Source organism: Lissotriton helveticus, chromosome 3_1 (genome assembly GCF_964261635.1).
Source record: "Lissotriton helveticus chromosome 3_1, aLisHel1.1, whole genome shotgun sequence".
NCBI classification, from domain to species: Eukaryota; Metazoa; Chordata; class Amphibia; order Caudata; family Salamandridae; genus Lissotriton; species Lissotriton helveticus.
Genome location: NC_136061.1, coordinates 358,980,010 through 359,001,051, shown reverse-complemented (window position 1 = coordinate 359,001,051; position 21,042 = coordinate 358,980,010). Strand labels below are relative to the sequence as shown.

Below are 21,042 nucleotides of genomic sequence, written 5' to 3'. Positions count from 1 at the left end.
CCAGGCCAAAATAGACTGTATATAGAACCTGAAACAGGACATATAGCAGTTTACAGTAAAAACAAGAGAAGACTGGAGACTGAAGCTCCTTCTCCTGTTCCTCCTAAGAAAAGACTTTGGGACATCCCCTTCAAGACTTTACACCTCCTCCTTTCATTCCTAACATGCCTTATGTTCCACATTCTCCTACACCTCCACACTATGATGAGGAAGAAGACATGGGTGAAGATCCTCAACAGGATTTTATAGACCTTGACGATCAAGGGAACCAAGATACCACATGGGACGATCAAAACGACCCTGATGACCCATATGATACACAACCCATACCCGATCACTCCACATACCCCGCAAAGCCATCTCCTACTGGCGACACGGTCGCTTTTAACCAGCTAGTAGACAGAGCAGCTCAGTATCATGGCGTAGACATGTACACTGACCCTATAGAGGTGGATTTCCTATTTAACACCTTCCCAACATCAGAGAAGTCTGTACGCATACTACCTATGTTAAAGGGAGTACTAAAGCATGCATCAGATATCTTTAAAGACCCAGCTAGAGCGCGTGTACTCAATCCAAGAATTGAAAAGAAATGTAAACCAGCCCCTACAGACCCCGCTTATATCAAGGCTCAGCTACCACTAGACTCTCTAGTTGTTATTAACGCTAGGAAAAGAGCGAATTCGCAAACAGGTGATTCCCCCCCTCCAGACAAGGAGTCAAAGATTTTAGAAGCCTCAGGCAAAAGAGTAGCTTCTCAAGCAGCTAATACATGGAGAATTGCCAATACATAAGCTCTCTTAGCACGCTATGACAGAGCACACTATGATGAACTGGAAGGGTTATTACAACACCTACCAGAACCCTATCAAGCAAAAGCAAATGCACTGGTACAGGAAGGGAAATTCATCACCAATGCATCCATTAAATACGCCCTTGATGTAGCGGATACATCCGCTAGGTCTGTCAACACTAGTGTGTTACTACGCCGGCATGCCTGGCTCCGCATTTCTGGATTTAAAAATGAAGTGCAGTCTACCATACTCAATCAACCCATTAACCAGGATTTCTTGTTTGGCCCTGCAGTGGATACCATCTTAGAAAAGATGAAAAAAGATACCGACACCGCTAAGTCCATGGGTGCACTTCAATTTCAACAGTCTCAAAGCTCCTTTCTTCGCTCCTCTTTTCGAGGCTCAGGCAGAGCTCACACATCCTAGGGCTCTTCCTCATTTAAAAGTACTACACAAAGAACCTTTAATAGAGGCTCCAATAGAGGAGGTTATAGAGGGAACAATAACAAAGGCAGAGGACGTGGTGGTAACAACACCAGAGCTTGTACCACCACCAAACAAACAGTGACTTGTTAACACTCCCTTCAGACCATTTAACACCATTCGGAGGGCGAAAAACACAATTCCTACCAGTCTGGAACGCAATCACTACAAACAGGTGGGTGAAACAAATTATCCAGTGTGGTTACTACCTGGAACTCATTTCTACTGCACCCAACATACCGCCCAAACACTGTCCAAAGAACACATCACGCTGTTACAACAAGAGGTGCTCTCAATGCTACAAAAAGAGCCAGTCCCTATCCAACATCAAGGGACAGGAGTATATTCTCTATACTTCCTCATCCCAAAAAAAGACGGATCCCTCAGACCAATATTGGACCTAAGACCTCTGAACCAATATATACTATCAGAGCATTTTATGGCCTCCTGCATATTCATCGTCCCTCATTCTCGCCTTCACATGCGTCCCTTACAAGAATGCCTAGCACGGCAGTGGAACCAGGCTCAAGGACAATTAAAAGACCTAGTGTTGGTAGACAGTCGCACTTACAACTCTCTGTAATGATGGAACCCACAAAACCTTTCCAAGGGGAGACTGTTCCAAGAGCCATTTCTACAAGTAGTTTTAACAGCGGACGCATCACTGACAGGTTGGGGAGCCCATCTCCTTCAATACACAGTCCAAGGTCTCTGGACAGTCAAACAGAAGACACTATATATAACCCACTTAGAGTTAGTAGCAGTATTTCTAGCAAAGAAAGCCTTTCAGAAATACTTGTACAACAAGGCTGTGTTAATCTGAACTGACATGACAGCCATGTACTACATCCAAAAACAGGGAGGGACACACTCTCTGCAGCTGTCTCACCTACCACAATACATATGGAAGTGGGCAATTCCACAAAACATTTATCTCCTGGCAGAGCATCTCCCAGGAATAGACAATCAGATAGCAGATTTACTGAGCCGACACAGTCAACAAGTACACGAATGGGAGATTCACCCTCAAGTTCTTTAACCATTCTTCCAAAAGTGGGGACATCCAGAAATAGATCTGTGTGCCACAAACGAAAACTCAAAATACCCATCCTTTGCCGCCAGATTCCCACACCCGTTGTCACATGGCAATGCGATATGGATGAACTGGTCAGGCAGATTTGCGTACGCTTTTCCACCAACCCCACTGATTCCATTAGTGGCACGCAAACGAAGGCAACAGTCACTCACATTGAACCTAGTAGCTCCCACATGGGCAAGACAGCCATGGTACACGACACTCCTGGAACTCTCTGTAGTCCCCCACCAAAGGCTGCGCCTTTCGCCACAATTGCTTACACAGAACCATGGAGAAATCAGGCACCCAGATCCAAATCGGATGAACCTAGCGATCTGGCTCCTGAGGTCTTAGAGTTCAGATATCTTAACTTTCCTCCCGACTGCATGAACATTATCAAGGAAGCAAGGCGTCCCACTACCAGAGCATGCTACGCAGCTAAATGGAAAAGATTTGTAATCTTTTGTAATAATAATCAAATCTATCCATTGGATGCCTCCATCCAAAACTCAATTTGTTACCTTCTACATCTTCAAAGATATAACCTAGCATACTCATCAATAAGGCTACACCTTGCTGCTATAGCAGCATATCTTCAAAACAGACATGTCTCCCTGTTTAGAATACCACCTATCAAAGCTTTTATGGAAGGACTTAAAAGAATTAACCCTCCAAAGCATCCACCTTCTCCAGTCTGGAACCTAAACATAGTACTTACCAGACTCATGGGACCTCCTTTCGAACCATTTCGTTCATGGGAACTACAATTCTTAACATGGAAGGTGGCTTTTCTAATTGCCATTACCTCCCTTAGGCGAGTAAGTGAGCTACAGGTACTAACGATTCAGGAACCTTTCATGCAAATATACCACAATAAGGTAGTAGTCCGTACAAACAGTAAATTTATGCCAAAAGTCATCTCCACTTTCCACATCAATCAGTCTATAGAATTGCCAGTTTTCTTTCAAAACCCGCAGTCCATGGCTGAAAGAGCTCTACACACACTAGACGTTAAAAGAGCTCTGCTATATTATGTTGATAGAACAAAATAATTCAGAAAAACAAAGCAACTATTCGTTGCCTTTTCACCACAACATAAGGGTAATCCCGTTTCTAAGACAGGAATAGCCAGATGGATCGTTAAATGCATTCAAATATGCTATCAAAAAGCAAAGCGCACTTTAACAGTTAGCTACATGGTCTACCATACACACTTTCACTAAACACTACTGTGTTGACGTGCAAGCTAAGCAACAAGCTGCTGTAGGCCAGGCTGTCCTTGAAACTCTTTTTCAAACCACTGCAGCTGGTACAGGTAACCACCGCTAGAGGAGAAACTGCTATACAGTCTATGCTAAGATATGAATTCAGCAGCCCACATGCCTCGAACGGAAAATGCTACTTACCAGTATGCATCTGTTCTTGGCATGTAGGGCTGCTGACGTTCATATTGCCCACCCTCCTCCCCGGTGCCTCACAGCTGCAGGGTTACCTTCTTAACGTATATTTACATGGTCATCTCTTACTTTTCTATACTCCATCTTTGCCACAATGGCAGATGGAGAAGATGCCCATGCGCACTGTAGTCTAGGGGAGGAGTCACCCATCTCGTGATACTTCGAAGACTCTTCCAAGACAACAAGGTGCAAACATCCGGACCCAACACTAGGCAGCGATCTATGCTAAGATATGAATGTCAGCAGCCCTACATGCCAAGAACAGATGCATACTGGTAAGTAGCATTTTCCTTATTTACCACACTGTGGTACTCCTACTTCGGGGAATGGTTCAAGCATGTGAATCTATGAAAACTACCAATACTGGATAACTGCAGTTACAGGCAAGTAACTTATTTTCGTATCCATGATAAAGAGATTTACCAAAGGTAAGTAACTTGTTTTTTGGTCACTCTTTTACTCTAATAAATGTGAGCACCGGTTCTAATTTCCACTTGAAACTATTGCTAGCGTAGTTTTGTCAATAAAGTATAGTCTATTATGATTAGTTGGTGGTGCCTGCATGGCTTTTTGTAGAATTAAAATGTTGCCTACAACAAGCATTGTTTCTTAACATTTTTAAGTTGAACATGTGTATATTTAAAAAAATGTGTTGTGTGAATTCAGAGAGAATACGAGTGATGGCGAAAGAAGACTTACAAGTAAGTCGCTTTTCCTTATGAACTCAGAACTTTGGGCGTTTGTAGTATTTTACAATTTTCTAATTACCAATCTTATCCTTTGTTCATGTCTGTATATTACCTTTTTTCGAAGTGTATGCAGTGCAGTTGTAAAATTCTAATTTGAGATGCATCATGTTTGGATCATAACTGTAGCTCTGGTACTTGCAGAACTTTTCATTAGACCCTTTTTGTACTTTATGGTCAATTTGTTTTAGTCAGCATCCCAATGATTTTCTTTTCTCATCCACAGCTTGTAATGGAATATTGCTTAGGATCCACGTCTGACTTATTAGAAGGTATGTTTACTTTGTCAACTCATGTGCAGGGTATGTGAAAGTCCCATGACAAATAGTGCAAACTGTCCCCAAAAAGTCTTGAAAATCTCTTGAATTTAAAAAAAATCACTCTTACGATGCGAAACCCTCTTGCAAGGCCCGCCACACTTAATAAGTTGAATTTCTGGCACCTTCCTATCAAGGGCCAAATGTGCTGTGGACCGTACAAGCCTGAAAATAAAGCAGTCTTGAGAAGGAATGTCCATTCGGTAAAGGTGCCCTCCCCAATATTGAAGAAAAAAATATAATTGGTGGCTCTCACCAGCACCCAGGATGGTACACGGCTGATAGGAGAGCCGGCTGGGCAGCAGGGGCCCTCAGGTTTCCCCTGCAGCCCCGACAAAATAGTGGTTAAAACGAATCACACCAACTTTGACAGAAAGCTAGATCTTGATCCAGAAAGTTGTTTTTAGTTTGAGCCTGGGGCTTACATTATGTATCAAATGTTATCTAACAATGTAGTAGAACAAGGTAGGATTGTCTGTTATAACTTGGGCTTGTGTAGAAACTTGGTGCACTCGCTGTAGGCTTGAATAGTCCTTTTGCACAAGGTTGAACAAAATGTGGGCTCTACGGCACTAGTGTAAGTGCTACAGTATGTGATTACAAATGCACACTTTGTATTATTTCCAGCCCTGAGGAAGCCGTAGGTTATCCATACCACGGCGAAACGCGTTGGCACAAGGGATTGGAATTTGATGACATTAAAAGAAGAAAACATCAAGAGCCCAACCGAATACTGTTGATTTTTTGTTACTTGTATATATAATTGGATCGTAGAAGTGCATGTGTGCTCCAAAATATTGTGAAAGCTTTGACGTTGAGTAGTTTGATGCCAAAACCCCTGTTATTGGTGGTTTCCGAGGATATGGGGCTAGCTGGTCTTGAATCGTCTCCCGAAAGAGCTTGACGCTCCTCAAGAGACTCTTTATCCACCCACCGACTGGAAATATCTGTACAATGCTGCCACCTAAGGTTTAAGACACTCTTCCCAAAAAAAAAGAAGAAAATTACTTTCAAAGAACAGCTTGCCTTGGAGCGTTCACCTCCTCCCAAGCACTAGAGGCATCAAAACCAGGGTCTGCCTATGCTCAAAGGCATGCTTCAAACTGCGCCGGATACCCCAAGGAGACAAAGCACCGCGGCCAGAGCAGCTGACTCCGGGCGCAGGTCTCACGGTTCAATCCCCGGCACCGGAGGCAGCTCAGTTCAGGACGGGGAAATGCTTTCATCATGGATTGGAGTGAGCACATGCACATCATGCCTATCAGAGAATTTGAGTGAGAAATTACTTGGAACGCAACACAGTGCTCTGAGATTTGTGAAGCTTTTTACAAGCAAGTTCTTTCTTGAATCTTTTGCGGCAACATAGAACTGTCCCGCGTTCCACAGTGCCAGGTTTGTACAGTTCACTGACCAGCTCTACTCCTGTATAGAAGTTGTCCACATAAAGGTAATTACCTTTATGGAGGAGTGGCTAGAAAGTCTCCTATACAATCTTTGCCTTGACTCTTAGTGTCAGGGGGCAACCTCCAGGGTTTAGAGTAGAGCCCTTCCCTGTATGCACTCTCAATCTGTATACATAGCAAGTAGCGCTTTCACACAGTATGTACAACTTGATGTCATGAGCTCTTTTGCTTGGACTGTACTGCCGGAACTGCAGTCGCCCTCTGTTCAGGATCAAAGACTCATCAATAACTATTCTTACCAGATATGTACATTTCTGGAAACCTGGAAGACGAATGTTCTGAATTTTGAACACCCTGTCATGGTCTGCATGGACCTTTGTCAATGTAGCAAAGCGGTCATTGCAATTCAGCATACGCTGCAATAGCAAAAAACGATTTCTGTTCATGTACTGTGTGAAGATGGGTATTGGCCTCACCGTTCATGTAGACAAGTAGAACGGCAAGCTTGATTTGTGCACTAACCCCAACTTGGGCGAAAGTGTCAAAAATGTCTTCAGCTCCTCAAGTGAAGTGCTAGTCCACTTGTGTGCCCTATAACCAGACCCAAATTACCTCCATGCATCTTTAGAAATTGTTCTGTAAGCAGGTTTCTTTGCTGCACAATTTCTTGAAGCATTTCAACATCCAAAAATAGATGGACATAGTCAGTTGGCAGAAAAATATCTGTATACACTTTCAACCCAGCATCTACAGTGAATGGGGAAATTTAGGGCTGCACTACATTGTGGGGGCCACAAAGAGAGCACACCATCTCTGTCTTCCTCTGCACGTGCCTGTTCTCTGGGTTGGTCTACTCTGCTATGGTCACTTTGCTGTACAGACTGTGCTTACAAAGGGAAATCACAACTTCCACAACAATTTTCCTGAGACTCGCTGTAAGACCAGTCATGGGACTGAACTCTGCTGACCAAAAAAATCACTTTCCACATTCTGCTCAATTTTCCTCTCTCAGATGCTATTTCTTTATCTGATCCTGCCTCAGAGCTGTCCTCCATAACTTGAGGTAGGGTCTGTGCAGCAGTCATCACCGAAACACCTTCTTTGCTGACTGTCTAAAACCTTTCTTTTAAAACACTGTCCTACATAGAAGACAGAAGTTTAGTGCGAAATCAATCGGTAGGTGTATGTCTTTTCGATGGCGAAATAAATCATTCCTGTACTGATCCCTGGATTTTTGGCTTTTTGTTTGTAGTGGGTTTGAAGATGAAGATTTCTTTGCGGATTAAAGCGGGTCCTGCTCCCATTGCCATGCACCAGCCCCGAGAGGTGGATGTAGTCGGATAAATATATATATATGCCCTCCTGCTGGTGTCCGACTACATCCACGTCTCAGGGCTGGTATATCTATATTTCCCCAAAAGGGGGTCGACCCCTATGCTAAAATGGCAGCCCCCTTGCCTACACTTCTTTTTTTGTGTGGTTCTCTTGTGGGCTACGATCTTTCACCAGGGAATTACACATTTTAACCATTTCACAACAAAACTTGTAGCCAGAGGGGCTTGGACCGCATGGCAGGAGGGCCGATTCCCTGACAATTTCTTTAACATGGTTTTATTGTCCTTTTTCAAAAAAACTTTTATTTTTAAAATTTTTGCCCTACAAGGGAGGTCGGCTTGTCCACCACAACTGCCGACTCACCAAATACACTAATTCCTGGTGGCCTAGTGGCTTTCATGGTTGTGGATCATGGCGCGACCATGGTCCACAACCAAGAAATCCTTTCAGGGAGGCATCATTGGAGAGGGGAGACCCTCCCATTTCTAACAATGCTTCCCCGAAACGTGGGAAGGCATCTAAGGTTTAAAGATCCCCACCCGAGTGGGAGAGAACTCATACCTCCTCACTCCTCCACCTACTGGGATGGAACTGTGCTGTGGGTCGATGCCCAAAGTTAAGGGAGAACAGTTTCACCACAGCATTTGAATGATAAAATAAAGGCTCAATGACAAACCCCTATAACCATACCCTTATTAAACACATAAAACAATGTAAAGACTTTTATCAGTGCAACAAATATAGTATTTGCATTTAAGCAATTCCATTTTTTAAACACAAAAAGTACAAAATTACAACCTTGCAGCAGCAGTGCTGGTATGAAAGCAAAAGCCAACCAGTGATCCTTATTTCTTAGACACTGGGAATTCATTACACATTTTCAAGTGAGCATGATCAAGAATCCGCTCAAGGACAGCAATTCTCTGGCTGGAACAGCAGACCCACACAACTACAAGGAGATAAGGCTCAGCAAACAGTAACCAGTAAGATCATTAATGTATAACCCTACAAGTAAACGATTGCTGAGAAAATGTTTTTACACTACCGTCCCAGTTCTGAAAAGACCGATCAACATACATTAGGTTGAAACCTGTTGATACTGAATTAAAGCGGACTGTTCTTCTAAACTACAGATACTGACTACAAAGGACAAGCACGAGGGAAATTAGTCTCATGGTTTTACAAATACAGCCCCCTCCACACTGATCGTAAGGAATAAAATTCCATGTTCGAGGCATATGAGCTGCAGATTGTACACTTAGCAATAGATCGCCACCTGGTGTTGGGCTATTGCAGGTTGTTGTCTTCTTGGAAGAAGTCTTTGTAGCCACGAGATAGGTGACTCCTCCCTTGGACAATACTGCGCATGGTCATCGACTCCATCCTCGGATTGTTTTTTTCCGCCACTGGGTTCGGATGAAAGTTTTCCGCTCCGGCTACAAAAGACACTTTTCGACATTTTCGAAGCAAAACCTTTAGATAATCAACTTTCGACATCGAATAAACCTTTCGACATCACAGCTACATTCCAGTGCGTCGACGCTGGCTGTTGGGCCTATCGGCGCCGTACGGCCTACGCCTCATGGACAGAACTTCATTCAAGAGATGCCCGGTATGTCGAGCAAAATTCCCTCATAGCGGCCATCACGAGGTTTGCAACCTCTGTCTCTCGCCAGAATACGACGGGTCGACCTGCACAGCCTGTGCCTCCTTCCGATTGAAAAAGACCATTCGGGATCGGAGGGCCTGTCGACACGAGATGAGGAGATCAGCGCCAGCACCGGAGGCCATCTTTGATGAGGAGATCGTCGAAGAAGACGTCTCCGAGGACAAGGCTCCACTCGTCGCCGAGGAAGACTCGCCTGATCTCCAGATCATATCGGGAGCAGAGGACTCGGACGATTCGATTCCATCTCGACAACCCGTGAGTACCTCTGCCCCTGCACAACAGACACTGCCCAAACCAAAGGCAACGGTCAGCACTCCGCCCATGGGGCCCAGTCGAGACCGAAATTTACCCTCCGACGCCCCGCCTTCGGGCTCGGCTCCGAGGAAAACGACTACGCCCTCCGGTGCCTCGGCACCGAAAAAACCACATGTGCCAATTCCACCTCCTCCATTGGCACTGAAACATCCTTCGACTCCGAAGGACTCTTCGGCACCGAAGCTAACACGCCCTTCGGCACCCAAACCTAAACAGACATCGGTGCCGAACCCAAAGACAGTAACGGACCCGAAAGCTCCGACTCCGAAACCATCCGGTTCCAAAAACAAAGACTGGAAGATAGACTCCGGCGCTGCAGGCCCAACAAAACCTGTCTCCACGCCGAAATGTTCAATAGCGGTACCAAAGACCACAAGGCCTGATACAGACAAGCCTAAACTACCTTCGGCACCGAAGAAATTGCCACAGGACTCTATCACTCCTCCTAAGGCAAAAGACACTAAACAACCACTATCCACTAACCACTAAGAAATCGGCGCCGAAGAGGATTATACAAGAGGAAGATCTATTAGACCAGATCCAAAACAGAAAAAGGTCTATATCAATCCAAAAACTGGACATTTGGAAGCAATTCCTCACAAAAAGAGACCAGCAGACACACCATATATAGGTCTCAGCGTTCAGGTGCTGCCAGCTCATTATGGTCTACTGCGCTGCGCGGTGAGGCTGTTTTATTTTTGTTCGTTTTTGTTTTCTTGACCCTGTTTTTAAATAGAAGTATTTCTGGGCTCTCCCCTCACCTGCACACTAATTGTGAAGCACCGCTGCTCGAGCGGACCCGGTTCTGGGGTGGTTGGGGGTCTCCCGAGTTTGTTTAACGGCCGCCATTTTGGGCAGGGCATTGACGCTTTTTGAGCGCCATCTTGAGTGTCCTGGTGGTGCGCTTTGCCCCTCACCTGGAGGCACTATTTAAGGCGGTCCTTCTAGTGTCAGACCTTGATAGGTCTCAGCGTTCAGGTGCTGGCAGCTCATTATAGTCTACTGCGCTGCGCGGTGAGGCTGTTTTGCTTTTAAAACTCCAGTTTTTTATTTTTGTTCGTTTTTGTTTTCTTGACCCTGTTTTTAAATGGAGGTATTTCTGGGCTCTCCCCTCACCTGCACACTAATTGTGAAGCACCGCTGCTCGAGCGGACCCGGTTCTGGGGTGGTTGGGGGTCTCCCGAGTTTGTTTAACGGCCGCCATTTTGGGAAGGGCATTGACGCTTTTTGAGCGCCATCTTGAGTGTCCTGGTGGTGCGCTTTGCCCCTCACCTGGAGGCACTGTTTAAACCAGTCCCCTAAGCGTAGCGGGATCGCGTAGCGGGTCGGCCTTCGCTTTGCCTGAGTCTTGCCAGTGTCCTGCCCGTCTGCGCCTGTCAGCGTCCCGGAGGCGGCGGAGCGGCGGTAGGTTCTGGTGGTATACTGTCCTCGGGCAATATGATTTGTTATTCTGCTAGGGAACTTCGCGCATTGCATAAACGTCCCTGTGCATGCCGATCCGTGTTCCCGGGCCGTTATAGGGGTAAGCGGCTCTGCCCGGGTTGCGGCTGGGTGCCTAATTATGCCTCCGTCTCCTCACAAGGGAGAGGTGAGGATCGAGTGAGACATCTTTTCCTACTGCTCAATACTAGATCGGTAGGCAAGCATGCTCTGGAGATCTTTGATCTCATTGTGAGAGAAAAGCCACTCTGCCTGCTGCTGACCGAAACCTGGTTGGGGGAGCTGTCCAATCCGGACATCATGGCAGCGATACCCCCGGATTCTAATATCTTCCGGCAAGATAGAGCCAAAGGCAGGGGGGGTGGGGTAGCGGTGGTAGTGAATAAAGCAGTTTCCTGCTCTATTCTCTCTCTTAACGCCATCGCAGGATCTGAATCTCTTGCTTTTACCATCAGACTGTCCCCGCAACAAGCCCTGAAATGGCTGCTGGTGTATAGATCCCCATGCCCAGTTGGATCCTTTTTCGACGACCTCCAGGCTGCCACTGCTGGGCTGGTCTTGAGTGCGCAGCACTGTCTTCTGGCAGGAGACTTTAACTTCCATATGGATGTCGCCGGTGATTCGGATTCCAACAAACTGCAGGATATCACGGCTTCTCTGGGCCTTGTCCCTTGTCTCACAGGTCCCACTCATGATAAAGGACACACCTTGGACCAGGTTTTCTCTTCAATCCCTCTCTTTGATATCGAGCTCCTTCCGGTGCTTTGGACTGACCATAGGTTGGCCAGATTCTCGATATTAGCCAGCAAGAAACCCCCTTGTAGTGTGCCGAGACAGCAGGGCACGGCGCGGAGGGCTCTGCATAGAGTCACGCCTGAGATGTTAAATCAGGCGGCTGTGGACCATCCGTGCTCTCTATCAGGCAACTTGGAGCAGGACGTTGAGTCCCTACAGGGGTGGTTGACGGAGAGGCTGAATGATCTGGCCCCCGTTATGGCCCCGAGAAATAAGATCAAGAGGGTTTCGGCCCCCTGGTTCACCGAGGCACTGTTGGCCACTTGCCGCCAATGTAAGGTTGGCAGAAAGGGCGTGGCGCCTCCATTATGATCTGGAGGCTAGAGTGGCTTATAGATCAATGGTTAAAGCCTACCACTGCGACATTCTCCGTGAAAAAAAGGTTTTCTTGGCCAGGAGGATTGAGGCCGCCTCAAACTCATGCAAGGAGATCTTTGCTGTAGTTAGGGAGTTTATGGCCCCCAGATCCAACTTGCCCCAAGGGGTTCCATCTGAGTTGTGGGTCTGTGACCTGGCCAGATTTTTCACGGATAAGATTAAGTCCATTCAGGACTCTTTCGCAGTGGGCTCAGCCGAGGTGCATGCTAGTGTGGTGGCGGGACCGGTGTGGCGGCCTTCGCAGGCTGTGGTCCTCGCAGAGTTCCCACCTATTTCCATCGATGCTTCCTTGGCGCTTCTGGCCAATCTTAAGTCGGGTTCGCCATTAGATCCCTGCCCGGCTAAATTTTTGGCTAAGATGGCGACGGTGGTCAACCCTGTGGTCAATCCACTTGTGAATTTGTCTCTGAGGGAGGGGCAGGTTCCATCGCCCTGGAAAAGGGCGATGGTGATCCCCCTTCTCAAGAAGCCTGGGCTGGATCCGGAGGTTTTGGCCAATTATAGGCCGATCTCCCTCCTCCCGGCGTTGGCCAAGATCAGCTTTCTTGAGTCCAGTGATCTGCTACACCCTTCACAGTCCGGTTTCCGCCCTAATTTAAGTACGGAGACGGCACTGTTGGAGGTGGCAGAGATCATTAGGGAGACACTGGACTCTGGAGGTCGCGCCATGCTTGTCATGCTCGATCTGTCGGCGGCTTTTGACACCGTCCCCCACGAGATGCTTCTCGCCAGACTTTGACATCGGTCTGAGGGGGATGGTGTTGGATTGGTTTTCATCTTTCCTGGAGGGCCGCCGACAAACAGTCTGGGCCTCTCCGAGCTCCGCCGAGATGCCGCCATTGGGAGTCGGTGTTCCGCAGGGATCTGTGTTGAGCCCGACTCTCTTTAACATCTTTATGACACCTTTGGCGGCACTGGTGGAGTCTTCTGGGGCCCAGATCGTTTCCTACGCCGATGACACGCAGTTGCTTTTCACGTGTGGGAAAGATCAGGCTTTCGATGGGGAGAACATCCGGGGCTGCTTGGAGTCGGTCTTCAGTTGGTTCCAGTCGAACGGCCTCAAGACCAACTCAGATAAGTCGGAGGTGTTGTTCTTCGGGTGCTCCCTCGACCCGGATTGGCGGGCCTGGTGGCCCACAGATATGTGTCCCCCTGCCGTGGCATCGCTGGTGGCAAAGAATCTGGGTGTAAAGATGGACAACAGCCTGACACTGGTGCCACATGTTCGTGGCCTAACGGGTACTTGTTTTGGGCTACTCAAGATGCTCCGGAAGTTTTTGCCTCTGCTCTCAGAAGAGCACAGAAAGATCACTGTGCAGGCCTTGGTTGGTTCCAGATTGGACTACGCTAATGTCCTGTACAGTGGTCTGCCGGACTATCTTGTTCAGCGGCTGCAGGTTGTGCAGAACGCTGCAGCTCGCGCTAATTTTGGCCTCCATAGGCGAGTAGGAGCTTCCGGTTTGTTGCAGTCGCTTCATTGGCTGCCCATCCGGAAGCGGATCATGTTTAAAGTTTTGACGCTGGCGCATAAAGCGCTTTTTGGCGTGGGCGCGAAGTACCTGCAACGCAGGCTCGCCTTTTACCGCCCGGCCAGATCCTTGCGATCCGAATCTTTGTTCTTGGCTGTGGTTCCTCGAACCAGGAAGGCACGCACTGGGGGGCGCTCCTTTAGTCTGAGGGCCCCTCAGCTGTGGAACACCCTGCCTTTGGCCCTACGGTCCTCTTCTAATCTGCTTCACTTCAGGAAGAGCCTGAAGACCTGGCTTTTTAACCTTTAGTATCTCTGCTGTTTTTTCTTTGTCTCAGTTGTTCGCTGTATGGTGTTAAGTTTTTTATTTTGAGCTGCCTCGATAAAGCGCCGGGACACTCCTTTGGAGTAGCCGTGCGCTATAAAAATAAATGTATAACATAACATAACATAACTTCCAACTGTGGTTCCTGCCAAAAAGGATTGTGCAACTTCTCCAATGCACCCTTCCTCTCCTTCACCTTCTTCCTCTCCTATCACTCCATATATTGAGCCTATAACTTCTCATGCTCCATCTCCTGCATCATCACACCACACTGACGAAGAGTATGACTTAGGTGGGGGAGATGATGTACCAGAGCCACATACATACCCTCCTGGCTCTACCCTCCTGTCTCCCCCACTGTACTCAGCCTTCACTCACTCTTCTACTCACCAGCACCGTCTCTCACTGACGGCACTACCTATGCCTCCCACCCACCGCCTTCACCGCCTACGTCACCCACACCCCTCGCCCACAAACACGCCCACACATTGAATGCCATCCCACTCATTAGCACCGCAGAACCTCCCAGCAACGCTAGCATATCCCCCCCCTCGATACCCTGCCCGCTCTCCAGCTCACTACTCAACCAATCACCAATGGCTCTCACCACCAACCCCATCCCCAATCCACCTCCCGACCTGACTTTATCCACCCTCCAACAAGTCAAAGAGGATATTCTACAAATCAAAAGAGATGTCCACGCAATTAAAGACCTTCTCTCCTCACAGCCCAGTCTGCCTCCCACCTGCCCTCTACCCTACAAACGACGCACCCTCCCTACATACCATCGCCTCCAGTTGGACGACTATCCTCGCTCGCAATAACTCCCAGCGCCCTCGTCGTGTCCTCACCTCACTGTCGGACCGCGACATATGCTCTCTCCTACGCTCTTATGGCCCAGGCCGGGTAAAACACAGATCCAACACACACATCCCCATACCCACAATTCTTACAAACCCTCTGAGGCTCCTAACACTCAACAACAGAGGTTCCGTCCCTAACAACCTCAGAAAAGTTCCCCTCACCCTAGAAAGCTCGACCACCCTTCTCTCTCCCAAACTCAAATGCATCCTACTCAATTGCAGATCGGCCCAGAGACACTCCTCCGACATCGCTGATCTCGTCTCAGCTATGGATCTGGACCTAGCCATTCTAACGGAAACGTGGCTTACTGAAGCCTCTACCCTGATTATGGACATACTAGTCCCCCCTAATTATCACATCATTAGGCTAGACAGGTCCCCTGGCAAAACGGGCGGGGGAATTGCATGCATTTTTAGGAGCAACCTCTCCGTTACTAAAGTCAACTCCCCCTCCCTTTCCTCCTGTGAACTCCTATGCCTCGACATCACCAGCGAGGGCAAACAAGTTTGTGCTTTACATCTCATCTATCACCCGCCTGGGGACAACCTCATATTCACCCAACAATTTATGGACATGATCACTTCCAATGCCGGTCGGCAGACCACCCAAGTCTACCTGGGCGACTTCAATCTCCATTGGAACGATCAGAAAGACACAGTGGTGAATAGTCTCAAAACTTTCCTGAATGCGCTTGACCTCACCCAAATATGCGATAGACCAACACACGACAAAGGCTCGATACTTGATCTCATCATCGCCAAAGAGAACTCTACACAACTGGAGGCGATACAACCGTGCGACTGGTCAGATCACCACATTATCACCTTCTTTATCAACGAAAAAGTTAAACCTAACCCAGCTCAACCAGGCAAATCCAAAACATGGAAAAGGGACATGAAGAATCTTAACCCCTCTACTCTGCCTCCACACATCGGCAATCTCCTCCTCCCCCCCTCAGGTGCCTCGGATGTTCAATTACTGACCGACCACTACCTTGACTCTATGAATACAATAGTCAATGAAGTCGCCCCACTGCAACTGAAGAGAGTCTCCACCAAAATTTCTAACCCCTGGTATGACGATAGACTCAATGACGACAGGCGTACTATGCGAATGGCAGAGCGCACCTGGAGATCGGACCCTTCAGCACTGCACCTCAAAAGGCTTAAGAACAAGAGAAATGCCTACTTCAGGAAAATAAAGCGCACAAAGTCTGACTTCTTTAGCCGCCAGTTGGACCTAGCAAAAAACAGGCCAAGAAAGTTGTTCGAACTAATCAAGACTCAAACAAAGACACAACCCTTACAATCAAACAGCACAACAAGCGACACCCCACACTGTGAAGCCTTCTCTGCTTTCTTTAAGCTAAAGACTGACAACATAAGAAGTGATCTCATCATGGATGTAAGCCGATTCCCCAACCACACCAGGATGTCTAACACTCAACCTAAAAACAATGCATCTTGGCTATACTTCGATACTTATTCGGAAGAAGCAATACACAAACTGCTCTGCACCTTGAAGCCCTCTAATCACCTCACTGACCCCCTACCTGCTAATGCTGTAAAAGACTTCATCCCCTTGCTCCTCCCTCTCTGGACCAAAATCATCAACAGCTCCCTTCAACAAGGTCTCATTCCAGACTCCCTCAAGGTGGGGCACGTCACGCCTATACTCAAGAAACCTACAGCTGATCCGTCTGACCTAAACAATTACCGTCCCATCACCAATATCCCCACCCTGGCCAAACTGCTGGAGAAATGTGTCCAACTCCAACTAACTAAACACATTGATCAATTTGACCTCCTCAACCCTCATCAATCAGGCTTCCGAGCGAAACATAGCACGGAAACAGCTATGACACACATAATTGATGACGCCCTCCAAATCCTTGATCGCAATGAGTCCTGCCTCCTCATCCTTCTTGACCTCTCTTCAGCATTTGACACGGTCAAACATGAGAACTTGCTGGAGCTGCTAAGCACTAGAATGGGCCTATCGGGAACTGTTCTCAAATGGTTTTCGTCCTTCCTTCATAACCGGTCTCAGAAGTTCAAGATCGACAATATGCTATCTACACCTGTGCCTGCAGATCTAGGTGTTCCACAAGGATCCTCCCTCTCCCCCACACTGTTCAACCTCGTCATGGAACCGCTCGCCACCTTGCTCCAAGCTTCCAATGTCCAATTCCATATGTACGCCGACGACACACAACTTTACCTAAAGTTACAATCCCCGGAAGATATCAAACATCTGAATTCCACACTTATTAACACTCAATCTTGGCTGGCCGATAATCACCTCAAACTAAATGCTCTGAAAACTGAGTTCCTACTCATCTCACCCCCGGCGAAAATTTCCACCGCCCAAACCTGGCTCAATAACCTAACAGCACTCAATGTCCAACCTACCATCGTGGATTCGGCGAAATCCCTAGGCATCACACTCGACGCCAAGCTCAACATGCAGCAGCACATTAGCAAAGCCACAAAAGGAGCTAACTTCCAAATCAACACACTGAGGAAAATTAAACCCTTCCTCCCTGCCGAAGACTTCCAAACTGCTGTACAAGCCTTAGTCATCCCGCGAATAGACTACGGAATTGTGGCCCTCAGCGGACTCCTGCTATCCACAACGGCACCCCTAAGAGCCTCCCTGAACGCTGCTGCGAGACTCATTACTGGCTCAAGAAAACACTCGCATATATCCCCAGATTTAAAGTCTCTAAAATGGCTGCCTTTTGAAGCCAGAATACAGCTAAAAATTGCAGTTATGACACACGCGGCCGTGCACCACAATGCACCCAACTACCTCGTTCAAAAGTTGTCTATATCAGGAGGTTCGAGATCCAATAGAAGTACAAAAAATCTACTCCTGAAACCTCGTAGATTCCGGAAAGAGAAAACATACAAGCGCTCCTTCTCAGGAATGGCACCCAGGATCTGGAATGCGCTCCCTCCTGAAACCAGGCTTATCTCCTCCACTGCACTCTTCAAGAAAGAGGTGAAAACCATCCTTCTGGCCAAGATCTCCTGAACTTTATAGGTACTGGATCAGAGACTCTGCCTCGCTTTGTATCACTGTTCACCTTGTCCATTGGCACTATACTTCTACTTGATGATGACACTACTACGCTACCCTCTTACTACCGACCAACATATGATACACTTTGGTCCACTGAACCGATGCCCCACTCAGTGTTCTCTCTAGCCTAAGAATTTGGTATAAGCCATCCACACATCCAAGGTTTACCTGAAAGCTTCTGTAGTGAGATTAATGACTTGTGCCGTCTTATATTACTTGTCTATCTGATTGTATATTGATATGTTTTCTGTACGTTATTATTATCGTACTATGTTAGTGTCTATTATACTGCTCCCATTATCCCTGTTCTTTCCTGCTGCCCCTACCCCTGTCTCTGTGAAGCGCTCTGATATCTGTAAGGATCTTGTTCGCGCTATACAAAACTTTGAATAAATAAATAAAATAAATAAATACCCTTTAGATGAGGATGAGGATGTCAACCCAGAATATACCAAAGAGGATGATGCACATAATTTCCAACCAAATAATGCACCAGACATCCCTGACCCTCAATATTACCCAACAAAACCTTCCCCTCCAGAGGATAGTATTGGGTTCAATCATCTATTAAATAGAGCTGCACTTTACCACAGAGTTCCAATGCACTCTGATGCCATTGAGGAGGATTTCTTATTAGACACTTTTGAGCAGTCGCAAAGATCTACTCAAATACTACCTATGATCAAAGGGGTCATTAAACATGCTCCAGAGATTTTTAAAGATCCAGTAAGGTGTAGGGTACTAAATCCCAGAATAGAGAAAAAGTATAGACCAGCACCAGCTGATCCAGTCTACATTAAGGGACATCTGCCATTGGACTCTTTAGTAGTGTCAAATGCACGTAAAAGAGCCAATTCCCAGACTTCTGGTGAAACACCCCCGCCTGACAAGGAATTAAAAATCATTGATGCGTCAGGGAAACGGATTGCTGCACAGGCAACAAACATATGGCGCATAGCAAACACACAAGCATTACTCTCACGCTACAATAGGGCTCACTACGACCAACTAGAAAAATTTATGGAACACCTACCAGATCAATACAAAGATCAGGCAGCAGAGCTCTTACAGGAAGGCAAATTAATATCTAATGCCTCAATTAAATGCGCACTAGATGTAGCTGACACAGCATCCAGGGCAGTTAACACTAGTGTTATCCTCAGACGTCATGCATGGTTACGCATTTCCGGTTTCAAACCAGAGGTACAAACTACCATCCTCAACCAGCCCTTCAATCAGAACAAGTTGTTCGGGCCAGAAGTAGATAATACACTGGAGAAGATGAAAAAGGACACAGACACTGCTAAGTCTATGGGTGCATTACAATCCACCCAAACTAGAAGTTCTTTTCGTCGCTCCTCTTATAGAGGAGGCTCCAAGCATACCGGCGCAGATAACACATCATCTTTTAAAACACATACACAAACACCCTCTAATAATGGTTACTTTAGAAGAGGGTACAGAGGCAACAACAATAAGGGAAGAGGTAGAGGTAATAACAAAAACCGCTCCTCTTACACTCCCAAACAGTGACTTCCCCCTGCCTCCCCTACAGCATTCCACTCCTGTGGGGGGCAGATTATCACAGTTCCTACCTGTCTGGAATTCCATCACAACAGACAGGTGGGTAACACAAATTATCCAACATGGTTACTGCCTAGAACTCACAGCAACCCCCCAAACATACCACCCAGGCAGCGTCAAATGTCCACAGAACACATAACTCTGCTTCAACAGGAAGTCCTAGCACTTCTACAAAAAGATGCTATTCAAAAGGTCCCCTTACAGGAACAAGGAACAGGAGTCTACTCCCTGTATTTCCTAATAGCCAAAATGGACGGGACATTAAGACCGATCCTCGACCTCAGGCCCCTAAACCACTACATTCAATCAGATCATTTTCACATGATCACTTTACAACAAGTAGTCCAATTACTACAACAGGGAGACTTTCTTACAACACTAGACCTAAAGGATATCTATTTTCATGTCCCTATACATCCTGCGCACAGTAAGTATCTAAGATTTGTCATACAAGGACATCACTATAAGTTCAAAGTCCTTCCATTCGAGGTCACAACAGCACCAGGAGTGTTTACAAAGTGCTTAGCAGTAGTAGCAGCACATCTCAGAAGACAACAGATACATGTCTTCCCTTACCTCGACGACTGGCTCATAAAAGCAAGATCGTTCAACCAGTGTGTACAACACACAAAACAAACAATACAAACATTACACGACTAAGGGTTTTCAATAAACTACACCAAGTCGCACCTAGAGCCTTCGCACTTTCACCAATATCTAGGAGCTACCATAGACACATCGGCAGCTCTAGCCTATCCCAGTCAAGCCAGGATTCAGAGCTTAGTCTCTCTTTTTCAATGCCAGCACTCTCTTCAAGCCAGAGTGTTCATGAAACTAATAGGCATGATGGCGTCTTGCATCTTCATAGTTCCTCACGCAAGACTGCAAATGCGCCCACTGCAAGAATGTCTAGCACAACAGTGAAATCAGGCTCAAGGTCAGCTCACCGACCTTGTGTTGGTAGACAGCCGTACATATCGCTCTCTGCAATGGTGGAACACCAAAAACTTGACAAAGCGACAGCCGTTCCTAGAACCTGTTCCACAAATAGTGCTCACAACAGATGCATCCCTCACAGAATGGGGAGCCCATCTCCTGCACTAACCACTCAAGGCCAATGGAACAGCCAACAAAAACTGTTCCACATCAATCATCTGGAGTTGCTAGCGATTTTCCTAGCACTCAAAACTTTTCAAGTACAAAACAAAGCTGTTCTAATCCGGACGGACAATATGACAGCTATATATCAAAAACAGGGGGGGGGACACTCTCTGCAACTGTCCCAGCTTGCACAGAACATTTGGAGATGGACCATCCCTCAAAACATACACCTGACTGTAGAACACCTCCCAGGAATTCACAATCCGATAGCAGATCTGTTGAGTCGTCAGTCACAACAGATTCACGAATTGGAGTTGCACCCACGGGTTCTCCAACCATTTTTTTCAAAGGTGGGGCAGCCACAAATAGATCTGTTTCCACCCACAAAAACGCAAAATGCCCAACCTTC

General features: G+C 46.9%; 1 protein-coding gene across 2 annotated transcripts in view; it reads left to right on the top strand.

The window, feature by feature from the left end:
* Nucleotides 1–21,042, top strand: part of TAOK1 (TAO kinase 1) — a 1,359,031-nt gene that overhangs the window by 355,867 nt on the left and 982,122 nt on the right. For both annotated transcript variants that reach the window (XM_078680056.1, XM_078680057.1), the window contains exon 5: nt 4,782–4,827. In XM_078680056.1, coding sequence (XP_078536182.1) covers nt 4,782–4,827 — 46 coding nt within the window. The remainder of the gene's footprint in view (nt 1–4,781; nt 4,828–21,042) is intronic.